At 40.6% G+C, this 25,841-nt stretch overlaps 1 protein-coding gene across 1 annotated transcript; it reads right to left on the reverse strand.

Moving 5' to 3' along the window:
- Positions 1 to 696: 696 nt before the first annotated feature.
- On the reverse strand, positions 697 to 21,593 carry LOC132712139 (vomeronasal type-2 receptor 26-like). The gene is made up of 7 exons (XM_087883580.1): positions 21,279 to 21,593; positions 20,144 to 20,321; positions 8,892 to 8,970; positions 8,337 to 8,628; positions 7,428 to 7,685; positions 3,006 to 3,135; positions 697 to 1,685 (listed from the first exon to the last, which is right to left on the reverse strand). Exons 1-7 carry the CDS (start codon positions 21,591 to 21,593, stop codon positions 781 to 783), a joined length of 2,157 nt encoding a protein of 718 aa, XP_087739706.1. The 3' UTR covers positions 697 to 780.
- Positions 21,594 to 25,841: the final 4,248 nt, after the last annotated feature.

Below are 25,841 nucleotides of genomic sequence, written 5' to 3' on the forward strand. Positions count from 1 at the left end.
TGTCTGTCTTGTTTGGTTGCAGAGCCAAACCAGAAAGTTATAGAGGTGCATGACAGACTCAATAATTCCTCTGTAGAACTGAATCAGCAACTGTCTGGGCAGTTTGAGCTTTCTGAGTTGGCGCAGAAAGAACATTCTTTGTTGTGCTTTTTTGATGATGTCTTTGATTTTAGTTGTCCATTTTAAGTCTTGAGATATGATAGAACCTAGAAACTTGAAGGACTCTACTGTTGATACTATGTTGTCTAGTATTGTAAGAGGTGGTAGTATATGAGGGTTTCTCCTAAAATCTACCATCATTTCTACAGTTTTGAGTGTATTTAGTTCAAGATTGTTATTGTTGCACCACAAGGCTAGTTGTTCATCCTCCTGTCTGTATGCCGATTCATCATTGTCTCGAATGAGACCAATCACTGTAGTATCATCTGCAAACTTCAGTAGTTTAACAGAGGGATCTTTTGAGATGCAGTCATTGGTATACAGAGAGAAGTGGAGAGAGCACACAGCCTTGGGGGTCTCCTGTGCTAATTGTACAGGTATCTGATGTGATTCTGCTTAGCTTCACCTGCTGCTTCCTGTCTATTAGGAATTTTGTCTTGCTGAAATGGGCAACATCTGTTTTGCTTGCTAACATTCAGTTAAAATACTTTGCGATTGGTCACATCATGTTTATTTCCAATTATTTAATGGACAACATTTTCTTGCATTTCATGGTTTATTTTGAAAATTAGATACAATAGAAAAATATCCCAAAATCACAGTGCCCAATCTCCACATAAATCAGAAATTCTTGTGCCTCATTATATTCTCTCTACAATTCAGATTGGGTTTAAGTAGGATAATGTAGCATTTGGGGAAAAAGATGCAAGCCAAGAGACCAGCCCCAGAGGCCAAGATGGAGAAGATCTCCACGGCCACCATGGACTTCCCTTTGGTGCTCAGGTAGGTGGGGAGGAAGGTGATCCAAACACTGCAAAAGACCAGCATGCTGAAAGTAATGAACTTGGCTTCATTAAAGCTGTTGGGCAATTTCCTAGCCAGGAAAGCCACTGTGAAACTCACAAAGGCCAGGAAACCCAGGTAAGCGAGGACAGTGTAAAACATTGAAGCTGAGCCTTCATTACATTCCAAGATGGCCTCTCCCACCAAGGAGTGGAAGTCAAAGTTGAGAAATGGAGGAGAACTTGCCAGCCATGTGACACAAAGAACTGCTTGGACAAGGGGACAACCTAAGACAGTGAAGATGGTCAGTGGTTTTCCTAAGAGTTTCTTTGTTCTGTTCCCTGGCTTGGTAGCCATGAAGGCCAGAACCACCATGACAGTTTTTGCCAACACAGAGGAAACTGCCAGGGAAAAGAGAATGGCAAAGGCAGTTTGTCGAAAGAGACAGGTGAGCTTCCCAGGTCGACCAATGAAAAGGAAGGAGCAGAGGAAGCAGAGCAGGAGGGAGACCAGGAGGAGGTAGCTGAGATCTCGGTTGTTGGCCTTGACAATTGGTGTGTCATGATGCTTACGGAAAATCACCAGGATAGCAACTGTGATCAGAGAACAGAAAAGAGCTAAAGAAGCTAAAACATATCCCAGGGGGTCTTGATAAGCAAGGAAATGCAGCTTCTTGGCAATGCAGTGGACCTTATCCTTGTTGGGGTATCGGTCTTCTGGGCAAGGATCACATTCAGCTGCATCTGAAATCAAGAGTCTTTATTTAAGGATTTAAGAGTCATCTGCCATGAGAATTATTGTTCTGCCCCAGCTATGGACCCCAAAGAATACAGCACACACAAAGTCCGTACAAACCTTAGTTTACTAATTTAAATCAGTCTTTTCTGAACAAAGGCTGTTAATTTAACTTCATTAACAGCCGACAAGAATCCAAAGAATAATAAATCAATTCTGAGGCACAATATTTCAGATAACTGTAATCTTACTGTGATAGGCAGAATGCCCAGAAGCAATTTGCAGGAAAACTGATAAGAGAGAAACAAGAGCCGAATCAAGACGCAAAGGAATGTGAACGAAGTTATTTCCTGCAAATTGCATCAGTCGTTGTCCTTCCTTAAATAGGCTAGGGGAGTGGCCAATTAGTCCCAAGCCTTCCTCTCGAGGAGACCTCCTCCTGAGGAACTACTCCTGCCTTTTCGCAGCTCTGCGAGCTCGTGCATTGAGAAGAGGCTTCTCCTCTTCTTCCTCTTCAATTATGGGAGCTTCTGGAGGTTCTGAAGGCCCTGGCTGAATCCCCGCCTCTGGCACCACATCGTCTCCAGCTTCCTCATTGTCTGACTCAAGTGCCAACTGCACAGGCTGCTGGTGTGGTACCACACCAGCCTCCTCGCTGTCAGAATCACCTACTAACTGCACAGGCTGCTGATGGGCCACAACAATTATCTCATCCTCAAGGGTGACATGACTGTCCTCTTTTTGCTATGGCCAGTCCCCCAAGGAAGAGATGGAATGACCCACTGTGCTCAAAAAAGGCCGTCTCCTTCTTTTTTGAATGATCCTGGGATAGATGTAAGAGACATGGATCTATTAATCTCCAGTTGATCTGTTCAATTTATCGTGGAAAAAAGACCCTGACTGTTCGCTGGACACTTGCATGACTATTGTAACTTTCAGTGTCAGAGTGACTGTTATCAGCCAGAAATCTTGCTCTTTTGCGTGCGTTTGTGTTTTTGTACATTATCTTGTCATGTGTGCTGAGAATGTCAAAAATGCAACAGAGGAAGACATAAAAAGTGGCACTGAATATCATAAGAGGGAATGCCCTCTTTTCCTGATCCGGATTGATTTATAGAGAAATTAATAACAAGGGAAAGGATACAGAATTGTGCATCAAGTATTCTGGAAAGGGAAATAATTGATTTACAGGGAAAATCTGTAAATTGTACTCTGAAATGTGGAAGCATAAGAATCCTATGAACAATGTTTTTTTTTAAAAAAATCAGTATTTTGATTTACGGAACAGTTACTGACCCTGGAAGGTCTATCTTTGAAATATGCTTTACCTGTCAGGTCAGAAATGCTACCATCTGGACAAGGGGTACATAGGTAGCAGCAAACCTGCTGGCCCTCTGGGACACTTCTCCTCTCTCCTGCCTGGCACCTCTTCATGCCACACCTGGCAAAGGGCACCTTCTAAAAAGGAGAGAGAAATGCTTGAGACAACTGAAACAATGGACATGCTTCATTTATCCATTTCTACATTCTGTGTCCATCTTCAGATATGATTCACCAGGGTCTATGACAGTGATGGCTAAACTTTTTGCCATCGCATGCCAGGAGGGAGGGTCTCAAGCATGTGTGCCCACAGCCATAATTCTATCCGTCCTGCTCCTGCGCATGCACATGTGACACCCCCCCACACTCCAGAGCCTTTCTAGGAGACTGGGGAGGGTGAAAACAGTCTTCCCCACCCCTCCCGGAGGTCCTCCAGAGGCCGAAAATGGCCTATTTGCCAACTTCCGGTGGGACTGGAAGGCCCATTTTTTGCTGTCCCCAGCCTCCAGAGCTTCTCTAGGAGACTGGGGTGGGCGAAAACAGCCTTCCCCACCCCCCAGAGGCCCTCCGGATGCCAGAAATGGCCCCTTTGCCATCTTCCGGTGGGACTGGAAGTTGGCAAATGGGCTGTTTTCCACCTCTGGAGGACCTCCGGGGGGGGAGGCCATTTTTGTCCTCCCCAGGCTCCTAGAAAGGCTCTGGAGCTAGGTGAGAGAGAAAAACAGGCCTTTCCCACCACCCTGAGGCCCTCCGGAGGCAGGAAACAGCCTGTTTCCCAACTTCTGGTGGATCCAGAAGGCCCAAAAATCAGCTAATGATCAGTGAGCTCGTGTGCCCACTGATATGGCTAGGTGTGCCACCTAGTTTCGCCAACACAGGTCTAGGAGAAACCAGATACAGCTCCTGGGAGATTCAGTTCAGTGGCACTACAGACCCACCTGTGCATGCTGGAGATTGGAGCTCAGATTTTGTCATGCAAAGGAAGATCTGTAACATTGAAGTATAGCTTTTATGAAACAATGACTAAAGCATTAGAATCCAACTGAACAGTGTGAAGAATACAAATTATTGGAGGAGTGGGTGGGTGTTATCAAAATAGAAACATAGAAGGAAAGTGTGTAAATTGAGACAACCTTGAAGAATTTAGTTCTCTGTGTCATTAATCAATGTTTCGTTTGCCATGTAACTGTTATAATCCTGAAACAGATCAGATCTCAAATGTCTTACATGCAAAGCAGGATTTTCACCAAATGGCTGTCATGTTTCCTGATTCAATAATTCAGTTTTCCAGTTAGGATAGTCTGCATCCCTAAGAGAGAATGAATCTTCCAACTCACCTTTGTAGGCCAGACAATTGCATCAGAGTGAATGGTGACATCCTCACGTGGAGGAGCCCCAGGGTTTATTTGCCCAACTTTCAGAAGGACAAATGATCCATTGGGGAGGAAAACCCAATTAAGAAGGTCGTAACGAGCAGATCCTAGTCCTTTTTCTGAGAAGGAGATTTCCTCTCCAGCACTGTTATTGAATTTCACATTCATCAAATAAGGAAGAAGCTGAAACAAAAGTGACTTTCAAAAATTGGTGTAATTAGTTTTTATTATTATTATTATTATTATTTGATTTATATGCCGCCCTTCTCCGGAGACTCAGGGTGGCTTACAATGCGTTAAGCAATAGCCTTCATACTTTTGTATATTTTACAAAGTCAGCTTATTGCCCCCACAAACTGGGTCCTCAATTTACCCACCTTAGAAAGGATGGAAGGTTGAGTCAACCTTGAGCCTGGCAAGATTCGAACTTACAGTAATTGAGACAGCTGGTGTTAATCACAATGCTTTTTTAGTCTGCTGAGCTACCAGGCATCATGCCACATGTATGGCATCATAGCTTCTATCAACTTGTGGCTTCTCAGACACAAAACAAGTTATGTAGAAAACAAACACAATCAAAAAATGTCTGTACAGCAATGCACAAAATATGAGGAATAAGCAGGGTGAACTAGAAATCCAACAACATGAAGGCAGATATGATAATATTGCCATTATGGCACAATAATAAATAAGAAAATAAAATAAAAACAATAATAAAAGTATTACAGGTGAAACTCGAAAAATTAGAATATCGTGCAAAAGTTCATTTATTTCAGTAATGCAACTTAAAAGGTGAAACTAATATATGAGATAGACTCATTACATGCAAAGCGAGATAGTTCAAGCCTTGATTTGTCATAATTTTGATAATTATGGTTTACAGCTCATGAAAACCCCAAATTCACAATCTCAGAAATTTAGAATATTGTGAAAAGGTTCAATATTTCATGAGCTGTAAGCCATAATCATCAAAATTATGACAAATCAAGGCTTGAACTATCTTGCTTTACTTGTAATGAGTCTATCTCATATATTAGTTTCACCTTTTAAGTTGCATTACTGAAATAAATGAACTTTTGCATGATATTCTAATTTTTTGAGTTTCACCTATATTTTGCTTAAAAACTGGTGACATAAAGAGAACTTTGGTTTCCTAGACCATTCCAATTCTGTTATTCTGTGACGGCCATCGTCTTAGGAGATAGGTGTATGTCTGAGAAGATAGAGGTGTTCCTTTGGTGGAGATTGCGCAATCAGGATTAACCCTAAATCCTGAGTTACTTCCCCAATACTACAAAGTTCGTCTTTATGATTGGGCATTTATATCATGGCTTATTCAACTCCAGGTTTACCAGAATGATATTTACATACAAAGATTTTAATGCCACACTGATGAAAACTATCATGGTATGGTTTTCTTCCTGTGATAGTTGTCTTCATAATATTTCTACTTGTTTCTTTCAAATGTAAATGGCAAATACACTTTAGGAATGATTAAACCATTTCTTTCACAACAGTGTAGAATTCCACTGTCTATCTGATAGATAAAAGAGAGCAGAATACATGAACAGGATCTGACTAAGTGGGAGCATGTGGAAGGAATTACCTGCCCTGGTTTATCACTTCATAGCCCAGAAAGATCCAAAATTGAACTTTTGATTCAGAAAAGTCTGAAGAATTTAGACCAGGAAAGGGTTGGATTCAGATTATATACTGAGAGAAACTGAGATCATTCTGCAAATGTGCCCTGTAGGACATCAACTGCCTTGTTGAGGCATCTTGCACCAACAAACCAAGATTGTCATCTTGTTTTAGGTGACACCTTGTCCCTGAAACTCAGGCAATCTTTGAAGACCTTTCAGGATGTTATATGAAGACATTTCCTCTATGGATCTTACAGACATATTTGGTTTGCAATCCTTCTTTTTTTTCCCCTCTGCCCATTTTCGACCGAACATTATACTAAATTCAGATTTTTTTTCCCCCATTTATTGCTGTTTTAATTTGTTCTAAAGTACATTGAAGGGACGTGGTGCCTCAGTGGTTAAGACGCTGACCTTGTTGATTGAAAGGTCAGCAGTTCAAGGTTCGAATCCCTAGCGCTGCGTAACGGGGTGAGCTCCCATTACTTGTCCCAGCTTCTGCCAACCTAGCAGTTCGAAAGCAGGTAAAAAGTGCAAGTAGAAAAATAGGGACCACCTTTGGTGGGAAGGTAACAACATTCCATGCACCTTTGGTGTTTAGTCATGCGGGCCACATGACCACGGAGACGTCTTCGGACAGCGCTGGCTCTTCGGCTTTGAAACGGAGATGAGCACCACTCCCTAGAGTTGGGAACGACTAGCACATATACGCAAGGGGAAACTTTACCTTTAAAGTACATTGATATAGTAGCATAGATATATTTAATGAATGTTTCAAATATTACATATGGGAAGATTCCTGTCTAAGATCATTGGACTGAATACAGACAGAGATTACCTGCCATGACTGGACATTTGAGATCCTCTTTCCAAGTCTCATCAGGGCTGGTTGTGATCCAGATCCATGCATTGCATGTAATGCATTTGCCAGAGCATAAACGGCATTGTAGACATTGTAACTTTCACCTGTCATCTTTGTTTGAAACATGTAGGTGGGCAGATTCCGTAAATTCTCTTTTCCTGTACAGTATTTTTTCCGTTTTATAAAATAGTGACCTGGTTTGTGGAACTCGCAGCCAAAGACCCTTTCCCACCACAGTGGGAGAATTGTATCTCCTTGAGGGTTCAAAGGGTATAAAGAGAGAAGGAAATTGCTGAATTCTGAGATATCACCACTATGGTCCCTAAAATGCAGAGACCCATGCAAGTGCTTTAAAGCTCGCCATCTATCATAAAGATGGGTTGTATGTGGTTTCCAATATGAAGTTAGGATCCAAACTTTCAGACATTGTCTTCTACCAAATAAGTAAAAGTTCAGAGCCCAAAGAAATTTTTGAACAATGTCAGGTTCTCCAAAGGAAAGGATAATTTCAACATTAGCCCATATTTCCGAATATAAAGTGAATTTTCGCACTTCTGCATTAGAAACATCCTCTTTCACCATTTGAGTGAAGGCCAGGCAGATCTCTTTCTCCATGAGCATTGGCCTCAGAGTTGAGATGAATTCTTCTCCCCTCTCACTTTCAGAGGCAATAAACCCAACCCAGTTCCACTGGAAATACAGGAGCATCTGGACTAAACCCACAAATTGAGGAAATTCTTTGGGATTAATCCGGAAGGAGGAAGGATAAACTCTTTGGTCTCCCTGAATGTACTCAAAGCCAATACTGAGCTGGGGAAAAAAATGAAAATCTTCTTTAAAAGACAAAAGTAAAGATTGATGGTGACTTCAAAGATCCCCATTGTGCAGTTTATTGACTTCATTGGTCAAGGTGGGTCATTTTGAGAGAATGCAAAGAGCATTCACCTACACTTCTATTACATTAGGAAGGAATTCCTCTCGACAAGTACAGAAACATGACATTATGTATCTCCTAGAGATTATATAAAACATATCTTGACACATAAAATATAAAAATAAATCCAACTGTACCATCAATTCACTATGTCAGTCTCCAAAGCACCTGAGAGCAGGATAAGAAGTAATGGGTGGAAACTCATCAAGGAGAGAAGCAACTTAGAAGTAAGGAGAAATTTCCTGACAGTTAGAACAATTAATCAGTGGAACAACTTGCCTCCAGATGTTGTGAATGCTCCAACATTGGAAGTTTTTAAGAAGAGATTGGATAACCACTTGTCTGAAGTGGTGTAGGGTTTCCTAACTAAGCAGGGAATTGGACTAGAAGACCTCTAAGGTCCCTTCCAACTCTGTTATTCTGTCATATGCTATTGATTTTCCACCTTCTATGGTTCCATCTTGGACTTCTGTGTGTACTTCTGTAGTTTGTCTACTGCATAACTGTGTCTAAAGGAGCCCCCTTACCTGTGGGACCTTATAGATATTGAAGATGGAGGCCATCAGAAATGAGAATTGGGACTGGTCACCTCCAATGGCAGAAAAGAGTGTGTCCTGCTGGTCACATTTATAACCTGGAACCATTTGGTCACGGGTGGAGAGCAGAATGAGACTGATGAAAGAAACTCTTCTCTTCCAATTGGCATTGTCATACATGTTGAAGCCAAGAGTTACGTTGGGGAGGAGAACCAGATCCTTGTTGATCTCTCTCACTGCAAACACCAGGGCCATGAAGTGCTGGTAGTTGTTGGGTGTGGGTCTATAGTGAGAGAAACATTGTGAAACATTGCCACAAAGCTTGTGAGGGCTGGTGGAGTATGGCTTGTCTTATTTCTTTGTGGTGTTTTCTTTGGAGCAGAAAGTCCCAAATATTAATGGTGTTCTTTTAAAAAAATGCTTATTGTTAAACTTTGATGGATTTTTGACAGTGGAGAAATGCCTGTCTGTCTATATCATGGACCATTTTATATCCCTCTATCATCTGTCCCTTCTTCTCTTTGCTTCAGTGCCTGCAATCCTTACCCCAATTTCTCCTCCAGCAACCTAATCAATTTGGATCTCTCTTGGAGCAGCTTCTTCAGATCTGAAGCAGAAGACACCACTGGAAAATACACCAAATATTTATTGAGGGCCATTATTCATAAGCACTGCTGATTCCAAAACTGAATTTTACATTTTGTGCAGTCCTCACACTGGAAAAAGTGTTGCTCTTTTACTTGAGTCTTCTATCATGACTTTATGTCCAAATGAACATTTTAAGTCAACTTGTTCACTAGGCTAGTAAAATTTCTAAAGTGTTGTCCCTCCTTACTCTTTACGTGGTTTATTGTCTTCTTGATGAAGAGTTCTGGAAAGATTGAAAATCTAGCCTATTTAATCAGTTAATTCAAGCTATTCTCCAAAGCCCCTGACGGCAGTACAAGAAGCAATGGGTGGAAACTAATCAAGGAGAGAAGCAACTTAGAACTAAAGAGAAATTTCCTGACAGTGAGGACAATTAATCAGTGGAACAACTTGCCTCCAGAAGTTGTGAATGCTGCAACACTGGAAGTTTTTAAGAAGAGATTGGATAACCATTTGTCTGAAGTAGTTTAGGGTTTCCTGCCTAAGCAGGGGGTTGGACTAGAAGACCTCCAAGGTCCCTCCAACTCTGTTATTCTATTCTAATCAGTCTGACCCTTTAATGAGAAAAGCACAAAGATTTGAACTATACTGGGAAGTTCAAACATTACAAGAAGAAATATTTCTAAGCAAACACAGCAAACAACCACCTAGATATTTGACCTCCAGGTAAAACTTACAAATATGGGAGAGAAAACGGGTATGGGTCTTTGTTAAAGTCTAAGAAAGGGTTCCAATAATTCCCCAAGTGCAGATTACCACCAATAATGAGATCCCCAGGTCTGTAATAGTATTCCGGAATCTTATAACGTTGTGGCAACACACAAAGGGTTTGCATCTTCTGAGCAATAATTGGCGTCAGGAGCCAGAAGAGTAGCAGCAGCTGCAGGAGAGGCAGCCCAGTCATTCTTCTTTCTAGATCAGAAATCAAGATTGTGCAGAAGCTGAACTGCATCACTTTTTTTTTTTTGCTTTAATTTATATGCCGCCCTTCTCTGGAGACTCAGGGCGGCTTACAATGCATTAAGTTTACAATGCTTTAAACTTTACCAGAGTTTTTACAGGATAAACACAGGGCATGCCACCTGTAGAGCTTCAGGGCAAATACTGTGTTTCCCTGAAAATAAGACCCTGTCTTATATATTTTTATTTATTTATTTTATTTTATTTTATTTCTAAACCGCCCTTCTCCTGCGGGACTCAGGGCGGTGTACAGCCAGGATAAAACATAGCATATAAAATTTAAAAACATTTTAAAAAAACAATTAAATAATTTTGGCCCGGATTTAAAACAACCCAATTAAAACCGAATTCAATTAAAAACTGAGAGGATGGGAACCCCGAAATAAGACTGAGAGGATTTTGAACTCCGAAATAAGAGCTTGGTCTTATTTTGGGGCGTGTGGAGCAAGTTGGGGATCCTCTTGCCATCTTACCTGATTTCCAGCTCTGCATTTAAATATTTTTGGGGAGGGTTTATTTTTTTTGGTGGGGGAGGCTTATTTTAGCACATGCGCTCAAAAGCCCGGTTGGGCTTGTTATCAGCGGAGGTCTTATTTTCAGGGAAACAGGGTATAACAAATATGCTTCCTCTTACCTGTGTTTGGGCTGTGACTAAAGAGAAAATGAAAAGCAGTTGAGTCTCTTCAAACGCAGGACTTAGTTCTTTGCAAGACAAGGTGATGTGGCATTGCCTGCCCCCACCTGGAGAACTCCAAGCATATTTTTGAAAGCAGGTTTTATCTTTTTTGTCGCTTGAAATCCACAGGGGATATATTAAGAATTGCTGTTCTTCTGATAATTGCAAGGAACAGCCCTCCATTTTGTTTCTTCACCAGAAAGGGAAAAACACTTATGTCTCTTGTTGCTAATCCACAGAGCAGCTGAACTTGAGAGTCTTGTGACGTGACAATTTACTATCACTCATCATAAACCTCTGGAGTGGGTGGGGGTTACAAGAATGGATGCATGGTGTGGAATCAAACAGAGCATCCAAAATAAAAAAGAGCCTTGATAGTACAGTGGTCTACACACCCTATATTAACACAGCTGCCTGCAATTTCTGCTGGTTCGAATCTCTCCAAGGCTCAAGGTTGACTCAGCCTTCCATCCTTTCTAAGAAAGGTGAAATGAGGACCCAGTTTGTGGGGGCAATAAGCTGACTTTGTATAAAATATACAAAAGGATGAAGGCTATTGCTTAACGCATTGTAAGCCGCCCTGAGTCTCCGGAGAAGGGCGGCATATAAATCAAATTAAAAAAAAAATCAAGTATATATTAACCAGCATGTGCTGGCAGAGCTCCCTCCACCAACCCCTCTTCTAGAAGAATGAAATATTCTAGGAATATTTCCCCGGATGAGAAATGGAGAAACATGTTTTTTTAAGGCAGGAAGCAGACTCACCCTTAATATACCCCACCCTCCTCAATAGCCCACAGCAGATGTCAACATTTAAGAGATAAAGAGATAGTTAGGTCTATTCATAAGCAAATACCCTCACCCAAGATCCAACAAAGGTAGGATTAGCACTCAGCCATAATACGAACTGCCTAAAGCCCCTTTATTGTATCACCCAGCACAGTTCAACCAAGCTTGACTCAGAAAACCTACAAGATTAGCTATGACCCCTACAGCAGGCAATAGCTTGCCAAGGAACAGGAAGCTCAAATTCAAAGCCCAAGAGAGGGTATAAATATCTCTCTCTCTCTCTCCCTCTCTCCCTCTCTCCCCCCCCTCTCTCTCTCCCTCCCTCCCTCCCTCCCTCCCTCTCTCTCTCTCTCTCTCTCTCTCTCTCTCTCTCTCTCTCTCTCTCTCTCTCTCCTATGTGCTTGATTGCCCAGGACCTCAAACCATGTGGTCCTGTCCACCATTAAACCATCTTTTCAATCAGCCTCCATGTTTCCAGTGTCTTTCTTCCCACTTGGAACTGAACCCAGATGGACATTTCTTCCAACACTCCAAATATTGAGGGAGAACTCACCCAACTAAAGGATACAGTGATATTTATACATCTAAGAAAGGCAATGGAGACCGATGCAGAGAATGTAAGCATACGTATTGATTGGTCAGGGATTTTGAGTTACTATAAGTCATGGATTTCAACTTACTTCCTGTGCCGGTTTTCCTTCAGAAACCCAAAGTGAGGAATAAAGCAATAAAACAATATTGCAGGGAGGAAAACATCTCCAATAAATCAAATGGAGGAAGCAGAATGCCAGATACCAAAAGTTTTTTTAAAAAATGATTGCACATCCATGGGATATACTATGATAACAGCCTGTGGCATTATGTCTCTATATCTCAATTTGTTTTAATTGATTGCGCTCAACTGAGAATTGATGTTTGCCACATAAGAGATACACAGTTTCAGGGGCCACTCTTGGCCTTTATCTCCAAATAGAGATTCAATCGGGTTAGTCTCTCTTGAGCTTCAGGAAAGTGGAAAAAGTCTACCTGTTCTGTCTGGCACAGGAGGAGGATGTGTTGCAACTGAAGTGGGGAGCCTAATCATTCAATTTATGCCGGGAAGCTGCATATGTTTTAAAACTCTGTGAGGAAAACAAATACTCAGACGGAGGTAACCATGTAAACAGAATAGAAATATGGATGCCACATGCACAGTGTGTCTTATTGTGTGTGCTTCTGTGTGTCGGTTTGTATGCAGTTCCAAAGTCAGGCCCCGTAGATAATTTGTTATGTAAATTCCATGACACAAATTATAAGGGAAATGATTTTTGGTATATTCTGTATATGGGAAATTAAAATACAAAATAAAATAATTTGGATTTTCTCTTACTGATATGGTCAATATCTAATTGTATTCTTTGCTAACATTCACTTAAGTTTCCAAGTAATTATACAATTTCCCATTCCTCCAACTTGATCTTTCCTTCCTTCCTTCCTTCCTTCTATCCCTCCCTCCCCTTCCTCTCTCCTTCTATCCCTCCCTCCCTCTCCCTCCCTCCCTCCTTCCTTCCTCCCTTCCTTCTTCCCTACTCCCTTCCTGTTTCTCCATTCCCTCAACCCCTTTCCATTTCCTTCCTTCCTTTCTTTCTTTCTTTCTGCATGCATTCATGCATTCATTCATTCATTCCAGTGTCTTATTCAGAACATCCTTAGGGAACATGCTTATCAACATGGATAATGAACACAACCAGCAAAACTTTAAAGACTCTTTGGATTAAAATGAATAAAGTGAGGAACTGTCCTGTTGGGAGCTAATATCCACATGTGATTTCATACAAAATTTTACTTCTATCTTGATTACTGGGGTCTCACTGGATGCAACAAGAAAGAATGAAGAATAAAAAGATTGGTGATTGTTCCTGATCAAAAATATTTTGTGATTAGTCACATAAAGTTATTTACAATTATTTAATGGACAACATTTCCTTGCATTTCATGATTTATTTTAGAAATCATATTGAATACAAAAATATCCCAAAATCAAAGTGCCCAATCTCCACATAAATCAGCAATTCTTCTGCCTCATGATATTCTCTTTACGATTCAGATGGGGCCTGAATAGGATAATGAAGCATTTGGGGAAAAAGATACAAGCCAAGAGACCAGCCCCAGAGGCCAAGATGGAGAAGATCTCCACGGCCACCATGAACTTCCCTTTGGTGCTCAGGTAGGTGGGGAGGAAGGTGATCCAAACACTGCAAAAGACCAGCATGCTGAAAGTAATGAACTTGGCTTCATTAAAACTATCAGGCAATTTCCTAGCTAGAAATGCCACTGTGAAACTGACAAAGGCCAAAAACCCTAGGTAGGCAAGGACAATGTAAAACATTAAAGCTGAGCCTTCCTTACATTCCGAAATGGTTTGTCCAAACAATGAATGGAAATCCAAGTTGAGAAATGGGGGAGAGGTGACCAACCAGGTGGCACAAAGAAGTGCTTGGACCAGGGGACAGCCTAAGATAATGGAGTAGGTCAGTGGTTTTCCTAAGAGTTTCCTTGTTTGGTTTCCTGGTTTGGTAGCCATGAAGGCCAGAACCACCATGACTGTTTTTGCCAAGACAGAGGACACTGCAAGGGAAAAGAGAACAGCAAAAGCGGTTTGTCGGAAGAGACAGGTGAGCTTCCCAGGTTGACCAATGAAGAGGAAGGAGCAGAGGAAGCAGAGCAGGAGGGAGACCAGGAGGATGTAGGAGAGGTCTCGATTGTTGGCCTTGACAATCGGTGTATCATGATGTTTAAGGAAAATTGCCAGAACTGCCATCGTGATCATGGAGAGAGAAAGTTGGAGTGAAGCTAAAACATATCCCAGAGGTTCTTGATAGGCAAGGAAATGGATCTTCTTGGCAATGCATTGGTCCTTGTCCATGTTGGGATATTGGTCTTTTGGGCAGGGATCACAGGAAGCTGCATCTGAAATCAAGAGACATTTCGTATTTGATGGTCTATCAAAAAGGACAAATCATCCTTCAATATTGATTATCCTGAGGATAGATTAACCTGATACAAAGTGATACAAAATGACAACAAAGTTTGTTTCTATTGAATGGTTTCCTTGATCCTGGAAGATCTACAATTAAAATGTGCTCTACCTGTCTGGTTAGAAATGGTCCCTTCTGGACAAGGGTCACATTGGTAGCAGCAAACCAGCTTTCCTTCTGGAACGTTTCTCCTCTCTCCTGCCTGGCACCTCTTCATGCCACACCTGGCAAAGGGCACCTTCTAAAAGAGAGAAGAGAAATGCTTAAAAAGGCCTCTGCAATTAATATGCTTCATTTACTCATTTGTATATTTCTGCTTCCATTGTCAGAATGTCTTCAAAAGCAATGGTTAACAGAAACCAGGAAAAGCTCCTGGGGGATTAAGGCTAGTGCCACTCTAAACCACCAATGGATTCTAGAGATTGGAACTGGGGCTTGACATTCAAAAGAAGGCTTGTGAGAGAAATCGGAAGCATCGCGGCAAGACTGGCTGGAAAATAGTGGGCTCTAGTGAGCCCTACAAAAATACAGCCAGACAAACTGTTGTCCTTCGGACCAGAACTGTCCTGTAGGGACAGTGAAGGAGAGGCACCTCGGATGACCAAAAGGAACAGGCAAGTTCCTCGGAAGTTTGGAGGCAGCTCTTCAAACCAGCGGTATGGGTGGCAGCTATTAAAAATGACCGCTTTGAACCTGGGGTAACCGGAATAAGATTTTATGCAGGAGTGGTGTTTGAATGGAGTACTGGTACCAGGTGAGTGATTTTTTTAAAAAAAATTGATTTATATGCCGTCCTTCTCCAGGGACTCAGGGTGGCTAACAATGCGTTAAGCAATAGCCTTCATACTTTTGTATATTTATTCAAAGTCAGTTTATTGCCCCCACAATCCGGGTCCTCATTTTACCTACCTTAGAAAGGATGGAAGGCTGAGTCAACCTTGAGCCTCGTGAGATTCGAACCTGCAGTAATTGCAGGCAGCTGATGTTAATAAGAGTGCTTTAGTCTGCTGTGCTACCAGGGCTCATTGGCCAACTCACAGGTAAAAAAAGGAAATTAAAAAAAAACTTTTGAAGTTTTTTTTTAAAGTTTTTTAATCTTTTTCTTCCATGTCCCTGGGAGGAAATGAGCAGCTAATTGACAGTTGGGAATTTTAATGGAGGGAGAAGAACAAAGTTAAAGTACTAAAGCCCAAAAAAGAAAACTTTATATTTGGATTTAAAATTGGATTTGGAGAAATTAAAATCAATACAAGAAAAAGAAACCTGAGGAAAAGTGCTTTTTAATGAGGATTTGAAATATTTTTGATAGTTTTGATAATTGAAGGAAGAACAAAGAGGAGATCAAAATATTAAAGCCCAAGAAAGGAAATTTTTACAACTGGATTTAAAACTGAATTGGGAGAAATTAAAAACAATAAAAGGAAAAGAAATTTGAGAGAAAGTATTTTCTATGTGGATTAAAAATACTTTTGCAAGCTTGATACTTTGTTGTTCTGAGAATTGTGGATTGGAGAGAGACATCTGCTGGTGGAAAGAAAGCACTACAACGACGGGCCTGAAAATTGAAGGAAATAACAGCAGTGACCTTGATCACTGAAAGAACTATGAGAAACTTTAAGAAGTATTTGTTACATTTTAAACTGCTTGGTCTCGACTTTTATAGGAGGTGAAATGCAACAAAGCTTTAAATTGGAGTGGATTGGACCAATATTTGAAATGGATATTATCTGGAAATAAAAAAGAGACTATATAGATAATAATGTTTATATATTATGCATTAAAAAGAGATTAAGATAAGATAAATAAGTAGGGAAAAAGAATATTACGGCAGAAATTGAAATATGAAAAAACAAAAAAGAAGATTGGAATAGATATCAATATATAACAATGTTATAAGTTGTATAAGATGTGAGCCAGTCAATACTCTGTTCATAAAATATGTATGTAAAAGAAAAAATTAATAAAACGTTTTTTTCTTTTTAAAGAAGCCTTGTGAATTGAGCTACAGCTTTTCTGAAGCAAGCAGTGATGGAGATCCAACTGAATGGGAATGGTCCATGTAAACCATTCTTGGCTGCTCCATCTGCATCCTGGGTTTCAACCAGAATTTCTTCCTGATATCCACCCTTTTTCATCTGTCACAAACCAGACTTCAAATATGTTACATGAAAAACAAGTTTTTCATCAAATACTTGCTGAAGCTTTGATTCGGTCACCTGTTTTACAGTAAGGAGAATATCTTGAATCCCTAGAAGAGAATTTGTCTTTTACTGAATTTATTTAAACTTCCAGCTCACCTTTCTTGTCCAGACAATTGAACTAGAGTTGATGGTGAAATCTTGGCCTGGGGGAGCCTCAGGATCAATGTGCCCAACTTTCACAGGGACAAAAGATAAATTGGGGAAGAAAATCCAGTTGAGAAGATCATAACGTGCAGACCCGAGTCCATTTTCTGAGAAGGAGATTTCATCTCCAGCACTGTTGTTGAACTGCACATTCCTCAAATAGGGAAGAAGCTGAGGGAAAAGAGACTGTCAGGATTCCAAGTAACAGACCCAACGAAATCAAAACTCCGAGGCCTGGAGTTTCCTCAAAGTAAGAATTTATTAGGAAGAAGCTGACTCTGAAGGACCCGAGGTTTTCCCCACCCAAATCAAAGCCCCAGTTATCTCTATCTCCCTCCCCCCTTAAGTTCCCACAGCTGCAACAGGTCTTACTGTGGCAGCCCTGAAGATTTCCAAAATGGCTTCAGGTCTGACAGAGACGTTCAGAAATAACGTTCAGGAATAATTGATTGAAAGACACAAATGAGACATTATGGCTTCTATCATTTTGTGATGGCCATCATCTTAGGAGGTTTGTATATATCTGAGAATCTAAAAGGGGTTCCTTGGTGGAGATCTCAGCAGTCAGGAATAACATCCAATTTTTATGTCCTTCCCCAAAACTTCAAACTTTTCTTTTTCACATTGGGCATTTTGTACCATGACTTCTTCACCACCATTTCATGAGAATGATATCTACCTACAAAAATTCCAATGTACAGTATTACTTCACAAAAAGAATAGTGGAAGCTCGGACCAACTTCCAATAGAGATAGTTGGTCAATCATCAGTTTTTAAATAGGCTTGGGATAAAGATGTCCTTCATCTGACAAAAATTTGAAATAAATCAATAATAAAAATGATAACTAAAGAACAATTAAATAATTAAAGAACTAAATAAAATTAAAAAGAAACAAAAAGTGAATAAAGACAAAGGGGAGACTCAACGGATCACTGCTGTCAGTTTTCTCTGTTTCTAACTATTCTAACTGTCATGAATCCCCCCCCCTTAATTCTAGCTTGGATCTCTCTTTGATAATCTCCCATCTTTTACTTGAGGTGTTTTGGAATATAGGTCGAGCCCCTCTTCTCTGTGACAGCACCTCAAATGTTGGAAGATTCCTATCACGTCAGCCCTAATCTTCCTATTTCATGAGACTAGATACCTGCAAAACTACAAAAAGAAAAGCCTACCTGAAAGACAGAGGGGACTGGTGGAAGAGGAAAAGGACATTGTGGTGGAGAACTAAAAGAAGAAGGAGGTGTTTGGTGGAGTGAGCAAGCAGACACTGAATTTACCACAGCTAAGTAAGTAAGGAGTATCAGGGCCTTAAGCCATACAAGTCTTCCTAAAATGCAAACTAGCTACAGCCCTCTGGTCACAAGGAATTGTTTCCTCCCAAGAACTGTGTGATAGAGAAGGAACACAACCAAATGGAACATTAAAAGGCTACTGAAGAATCAAGGCTGGAAGGGAGAGGATAATATATGGCTAAGTGTATGATAAAAGGAGGTTACGTCCTGGCAAATGGACCAGAATTCCCAATCCTTAAAAGCAAAGGCTAGCAAGGAATGGCGGTTATGCTGCCTTTATGGATAGAAAAAGTGGACAATTAAAAGAACATGGAATGAATGGGTAATTTAGTAACTTGTTTAGGTATTGTTATGGAATCAAAATGCAGCAACCAATGCTAGGAAACTGCCAATATGCCCACTAGGAAGGTTGAAGCTTCTGGCAGAATTGCCACCTTGCTTTATGTTCTCTGTTGATCTGGGATAGATAGGTAGGTAGGTAGGTAGGTAGGTAGGTAGATAGGTAGATAGATAGAAAGATAGATAGATAGACAGACAGACAGACAGACAGACAGACAGACAGACAGACAGACAGACAGACAGACAGACAGACAGAATTCTTTATTGGCCAAGTGTGATTGGACACACAAGGAATTTGTCTCTGGAATTTATTTATTTATTTATTTATTTATTTATTTATTTATTTATTTATTTATTTATTTATTTATTTATTTATTTATTTATTTATTTATTTATTTAGTTAATTAATTATTTATTTAATTAATTAATTAATTTCTATACCGCCCTTCTCCCGAAGGACTCAGGGCGGTGTACAGCCTAATTAAAAACACAAAGACAGACAGTATTTAAAATTGATTAAAATTATTAAATAGTAGGCCTAATTTATAAAACCCCGAATTTAAAAAACCAATTTAAAACCAATTAAAATCATTATATTGATAGCCCAGCCTGGTGGAACAACATGGTTTTGAGGGCACAGCGAAATACACGGAGATCAGAGATTTTGCGAATTTCTGGGGGGAGTTCATTCCAAAGGACAGGGACTCCCACAGAGAAGGCTCTCCCCCTGGGTGTCGCCAGCCGACATAGTTTGGCTGATGGCACCCTGAGGAGACCCTCTCTGTGGGAGCGGACTGGCTGGTGGGAGGCTACTGGTGGCAGAAGACGGTCTCGAAGGTACCCGGGTCCAATGCCATGATGCTACCTCCCTTGGATGACCATTTTATAAAACTCAGACAACCTTTGAAGACTTTTGAAGAACTTTAGGAAGATCTTTTCTTATGGACAACTGGTTTGGTTTATTTCTCTCCCCCCCAACCCCGCCCCTTCAACCCCTTTTCAACAAAATATTATACTTAATTTGTTTGATTGTTTTTTTTTAAAAAAATTACCATTTTAATCTGGTTTGATGCAGATTTGATGCAGTATTATGATGCCATAGAGATATTTATTTCAAGAAATACACATGGGGAGCTTCCTCTCTAAAGATCTGAAGAATGGATTAAAAAAACAAACAAACCGTAGAGATTACCTGCCATGACTGGACATTTGATAACCTCTTTCCAAGTCTTAGCATGGCTGGTCGCCCTCTGGATCCATGCATTGCATGTAGCCCATGTGCCACAGCATAAATGGCATTGTAGATATTGTAACTTTCACCTGTCATGCTTGTTTCAAACATGTAAGATGGCAGATTCTGTAAATTCTCCTTTCCTGTACATGGTTTTCTCCCCATTGGAGGCATCTTGCCTGGCTTGTGGATCTTACAGTGAAAGACATATTCCCACCATAGAGGGAGAAGGAAATCCCCTCGTGGGTTCAAAGGATCTAAAGACATGAGAAAATGGCTGAATTCTGAGACTTCCCTTGTATGGTCCCTGAAATGCAAAGCCCCATGGAAGGACTTTATAGATTTCAATATATATCGAGAGTTCAGCACATTAAGCTTCCAACTGGATGTAAAGATCCAAACGTTCAGAAGTGATTTTTTTCTCCATTTTTCATATACAAACAGAATCGTTTGTACATTTGAAGTAGTACTGATATCTCCAAACAGAATAATCACTTCACCTTTAGACCAAGTGTCGAAAATATGAACTAATTTCGACATTGGAATATCAGAAAAATCAACTTTCAACATTATAGTGAAGGCCAGGCAGATCTCCTTCTCCTTGAGCATTGGCATCACAGCTGAGATCAAATGTTCTCCATTGTCATCTTCAGGGGTCATAAGACCAACCCAGTTCCACTGGAAGTAAAGGAGCAGCTGGACTAAACCCACATACTGAGCAAATTCACTGGGATTGATCCGGAAGAAGGAAGGATAAATTCTTCTGTCTCCCTGTGTGAACTCAAAGCCAATGCCAAGCTAGAGAAAGTGAGAATCTTCTTTCAAAAACAAAGTTAAGTTTTATTTCAATTTCAATTTCAATTTAATTTAATTTATATACTGACCCTCCCCAAAGACTCAGGGCGGCTCACAATACATTTAAAATCCTAATTAAAAACATTTAAAAATTAAAAACATTAAAAACATTAAAACTCATTCATACCATTCATGGCTGGATCTCGCCAGATCGCAAGAGCGAGATCAATGGCCCCAGGCCTGCCGGAAAAGCCAGGTCTTCACCACTTTTTGGAAGGCCAATAGGGTGGATCTCAGGAGGTAACTGGTTCCAGAGAGCTGGGGCAGCCACAGAGAAGGCCCTCCCCCATGGGCCCACCAGCCGGCATTGTTTAGCTGATGGGACCTGGAGGAGGCCAACTCTGTGGGATCTTACCAGTCACTGGGAGCTATGCGGTAGAAGGCGGTCTCGAAGATAACCTGGCCCTGAGCCATGTAGGGCCTTAAAGATAATAACCAACACCTTGAATTGTGACCGGAGACCAATAGGGAGCCACTGCAGCTCGTGGAGAATTGGTGTAATGTGGGTGTACCTAGGTGCACCCACGACAGCTCTCGCGGCTGCGTTCTGGACCAACTGTAGTCTCCGAACACTTTATGGTGACTTTAAGAGTTATGATTTTGAAAAGTATATCAATATTTATTTGTGGTTATGTAAAATGTATCTCGATATATAAAATATAAAAAATAAATTCAACTATAGGAAGGATTATCTAAGTCATATTGTCAGAACTTCATGTTCAACTTTGGCTTCGGTGTGTCTTTCTGTTGTTTGTCCATTTCTTATTGTATTCTCCTTACCTGTGGGACCTTGAAGATGCTGAAGATGGAGGCCATCAGCCTTGAGGACTTGGGGTTGTCACCCGCAATGACAGAGAGCAAGGTGTCCTGCTGGTCACATTTATAACCTGGAATCATTTGGCCTCGTGTGGAGAGCAGGGAGAGGCTGAATAAGGAACTATTCCTCTCAGTCTTGTGATTGTCATAAATGTGGAAGCCAAGAGTGATGTTGGGGAGGAGAACCAGATCCTTGTTGACTTCTATAACAGCAAACATCAAGGCCAGGAACTTCTCAAAGTTCTTGGGTTGTATGGCGCTACAGTGAAAATAAAACATTGGGTAACATTAAAGGTAGCTAGAGTCTGCTGATAGAGTTTGCATTGCCATATTTTTGGTTTAGTTTGCATCAGCAAAAGTTTCATTGAGTTTTTTCTCACTTTTTTCCTTGATTATTTCTATAGCTTAGTGAGAGAGGAAAAAAGCTCTCTCTCCATATCATGGAGAATTTTATACAATTCTATCACCCCCCTTTCTTCCCTTTGCTTTAGTGATTGTGTTATTCTTGGAGCAGCTTCTTCAGGTTTGGTCATTGATGACCACAAGACTCCAGTGGGGGATGGGAGGGTGTCATAGCACAGATTTACTGAAGATATAATTCATGAGAAATGCTGGTTCCAAAACTGAGGGATTTTGGCTGTATCCCACCTTGGAAAAGGGTTGAGAATTGAGATTTTTCTTTACCATGATATTATGTCCAGATTAATATTATAAATCAACTTCTTCACTAAACCAGCAGTGTCTTTAAGGTGCTGCCCTCCCCACCTTTATATGCATTATAATCATCCTGATGAGATCTTCTGGAAAGACTCAAAATTCTAGCCCATTTATTTATTTTTATTTTATTATTCCTATTTCTATGCTGCCCACTCTCCGAGGATTGTGGGCAGCTTACACCAAAGACAGTATACTAAATAGCATATTGCCCCCCAACAATCTGGGTCCTCATTTTACCCACCTCGGAAGGATGGAAGGCTGAGTCAACCTTGAGCCGGTGAGATTTGATCCGCTGATCTGCTGAACTAGCAGTCAGCTGAAGTAGCTGCAGTATTGCACCCTAACCACTGCGCCACCTCGGCTCATTTCATGAGTTTGGTTCTTTATTGAGAAAGGGACAAATATCTGAATTACACAAAGACATTGAAGACATCACTAGAACAATTATTTCTGAAAGAAGTCCCTGAATCCAAAATAAAGAAAAAAGTCAAAAGAAAAAAAATATTTCCCCTCCAGGTGAAACTTACAAGAATTTATCAATAAGCAGGAGTGGGTCATTTTGAAAATCTGGGTCAACGAAGAGCGAAGGAGCTGCCAGGGGTAAATTTCCCCCAATAATTAGATCACCAGCTCTGTAATGTTCCCAAGTATTCTGAAAGTTTAAACCTTTTTGTGGCACACATATGGCTTGCATCTTCTTAGCAGAAGTTGGAGGCAGGAGCCAGAAGAGCAGCAGCAGCAGCAAAAGAGGCAGCCCAGTCATTCTTCTCACCTTCCTTCCTAGATCACAAATCAAAGTTTGTGCCTAAGCAGAATTGCAGGCAACCCTTTAAATCTCATCAGATTTGCATAGTTGAGACAGCCTTGCCAGCTGGATGGCCTCAGGGCAAATGTATCTGATATCTCTTTGTATTTTATTTTATCACTTTATTTCCGCTTACCTTCTCAATCTGAAATTAGACTATGTGCTGTATTTTATTTTATCTTATCTTATTTTAATGATAAAGTCGCAAGACTAATCTATCATTAAACTAATGTTATATCAACCATGTGTTCTCTGATCTGTGTTTGGGCTCTGACATGGTCAGATAAGTCTCACCAAACCAAGACAATAGCTCTTTGAAAGAGAAGGAAAGGTCTTCTGCTAAGGGAGAACCCAGAACAGGTTTTTCCTTGGAAAATCTTTGTGGGTTGAAATCCACAGGGGACACTTTAAGAATTACTGCTCTGATAATCACAGAGAAGCAATCATCCTACTCTCTTAGCAATAGATGCTGTTTGAACAGCAGATAGTGAAAAACATGTTTGTGTCTCTTGTTGTTAATCCACAGAGCAGATGGACTCTCAAGTCAAGGTGAAGTTGAGTTTTTGGCCTACAAGAAAGTGATCGCCTGCACATCAGATGGAGTTTGGCCTGTGTCATAATATATTCAGATCAGTGGTGAAATGTAAAATTTGTTCTGTTTGTACCGGTTCTGTGGGCGTGGCCTGGTTGGGGGGGGGTAATATGACTGAGTGGGCATGGCCAACTTTTTTTTTTTTTTTTTACTTTTAAAACCATTTTTTCTACAATCTCTTCGGCTGAAGAGGTTGTTTAAAAAATGCTTTTAAAGCCTCTGACGATCCCAGCTGATTTTCCTGATCGGCAGTGGCTTTTTTTCCCTTTAAAAACATTTTTTCTATAACCTCTTCGGCCGAAGAGGTTGTAGAAAAAATGTTTTTAAAAGCCTCTGATGATCCCAGCTGAGCTGCGTGATCATCAGAGGCTTTTTTTTTTTACTTTTAAAAGCATTTTTTCGGCCAAAGAGGTTGTAGAAAAAATGCTTTTAAAAGCCTCTGATGATCCCAGCTGAGCTGTGTGATCATCAGAGGCTTTTTTTTTTACTTTTAAAAGCATTTTTTCGGCCAAAGAGGTTGTAGAAAAAATGCTTTTAAAAGCCTCTGATGATCCCAGCTGAGCTGCGCGATCATCAGAGGCTTTTTTTTTTACTTTTAAAAGCATTTTTTCGGCCAAAGGTTGTAGAAAAAATGCTTTTAAATGTTAAAAAAAAGCCTCTGATGATTGTGCGGCTCAGCTGGGCAATGGTGGGGGGGGGCAGGGATTTTTGCTACCGGTTCTCTGAACCGCCCGCCTTCATCGCTACTGGATCGGGCCATCCGGTTTGAACCGGGAGCATTTCACCCCTGGTTCAGATAGAATGGGACATGGTGGCAGTCAGCTAAACACTAACAATCATAACAATGTTTAGATGGAATAACTAGTTTAGTTATATTCACACAACAGGGCATGAAATTGATGATTGGTTGATTAAATTTATATGACTACCCAGATTATTCAGAAACACCCTGTATGTTGCAACATACAACAATCCACTAAAAACTGTGTTTAAAGGAGACAGTTGTGACTTAAAATTTTCATATAATAATTATTAAAAAGAGTTAAAAGTTATAAGAGCAGAACTAAAACCATAAAGGACAATAATAGACAGGGAGATGTTGGAAAATCCTTGGTTGTATAAACAGAGGCATAGAATCAAAATGGCATGAAATATTAGCACTGCTTTATAAATCCTCAGTAAGACCACACCTGGAATACTGCATCCAATTTTGGTCACCACATTACAAAAAGAGATGTTGAAACTTTCCAAAAAGTGCAAAAAAAAAGCCCAGCAACTAAGATGATCAAGGGTCTGGAGGCAAAAACACATGAAGAACGGTTGCAAGAATTGGGAATGGCCAGTCTACAGAAAAGAAGGACTAGGGGGGACATGATAGCAGTATTCCACCATTTGAGGGGCTGCCTCAAAGAAGAGGGGGTCACCTTGTTATCCAAAGCACCAGAGAACAGAACAAGAAAGAATCGATGGAAACTAATCAAGGAAAGAAGCAACCTGGAATTAAGCAGCAGCGCGGCTAGTGATGGGAGCAACATGGCGCTCCCATGTAACACCGCTCCTGCGCGAGCTGCACTGGCTCCCGGTGGTCTTCTGGGTGCGCTTCAAGGTGTTGGTTACCACCTTTAAAGCGCTCCATGGCATAGGGCCTAGCTATCTTCGAGACCGCCTGCTGCTACCGGCGACCTCCCAGCGACCCGTGCGCTCCCACAGAGAGGGCCTCCTCAGGGTGCCATCAGCCAAACAATGTAGGCTGGTGACCCCCAGGGGGAGGGCCTTCTCTGTGGGGGCACCCACCCTCTGGAATCAGTTGCCCCCTGAGATAAGGAGAATTCAAGACCTCAATGCCTTCCGTCGTGCCCTTAAAACCCATCTTTTCCAGCAAGCCGGGTTGGCTTAAGAAGAAATTTTTAAATTCTTTTAATCAGTTTGTGACTTCTTAATTTTTGGGCCAAATTTATATATATTTTTAACTGTTTTTAATATTTGTATTCTATGTTCTTATCTTGGCTGTACACCGCCCTGAGTCCTCAGGGAGAAGGGCGGTATATAAATTGGAAATTAAATTAAATTAAATTAAGGAAAAAATTGCTAACACTGAGGACAATTAACCAGTAGAGCAGCTTGCCTTCAGAGGCAACCGACGATTATAAAAGATGTGAAAAGGAATTCCAGAAAGATCCATATAAGAAAGATGTTAAAATTAAAATTGACAAAATAAAACATAAAATAGACCTGCTGGAAAAGGAAGATCTAGCTCAAAAAATAAGAATCACCAAACAGAACTATTTTGAAAATGCGAATAAGCCTGGAAGATGGCTAGCTTATAAACTGAAAAAGGATAGAGAATCAAGGAAAATAATGCAGTTACTTGATGACCAAGGACAATGTAAATTTGGTAATAAAGAGATGGGGA

Source organism: Pantherophis guttatus, chromosome 1 (genome assembly GCF_059756535.1).
Source record: "Pantherophis guttatus breed Tessera chromosome 1, ASM5975653v1, whole genome shotgun sequence".
NCBI classification, from domain to species: Eukaryota; Metazoa; Chordata; class Lepidosauria; order Squamata; family Colubridae; genus Pantherophis; species Pantherophis guttatus.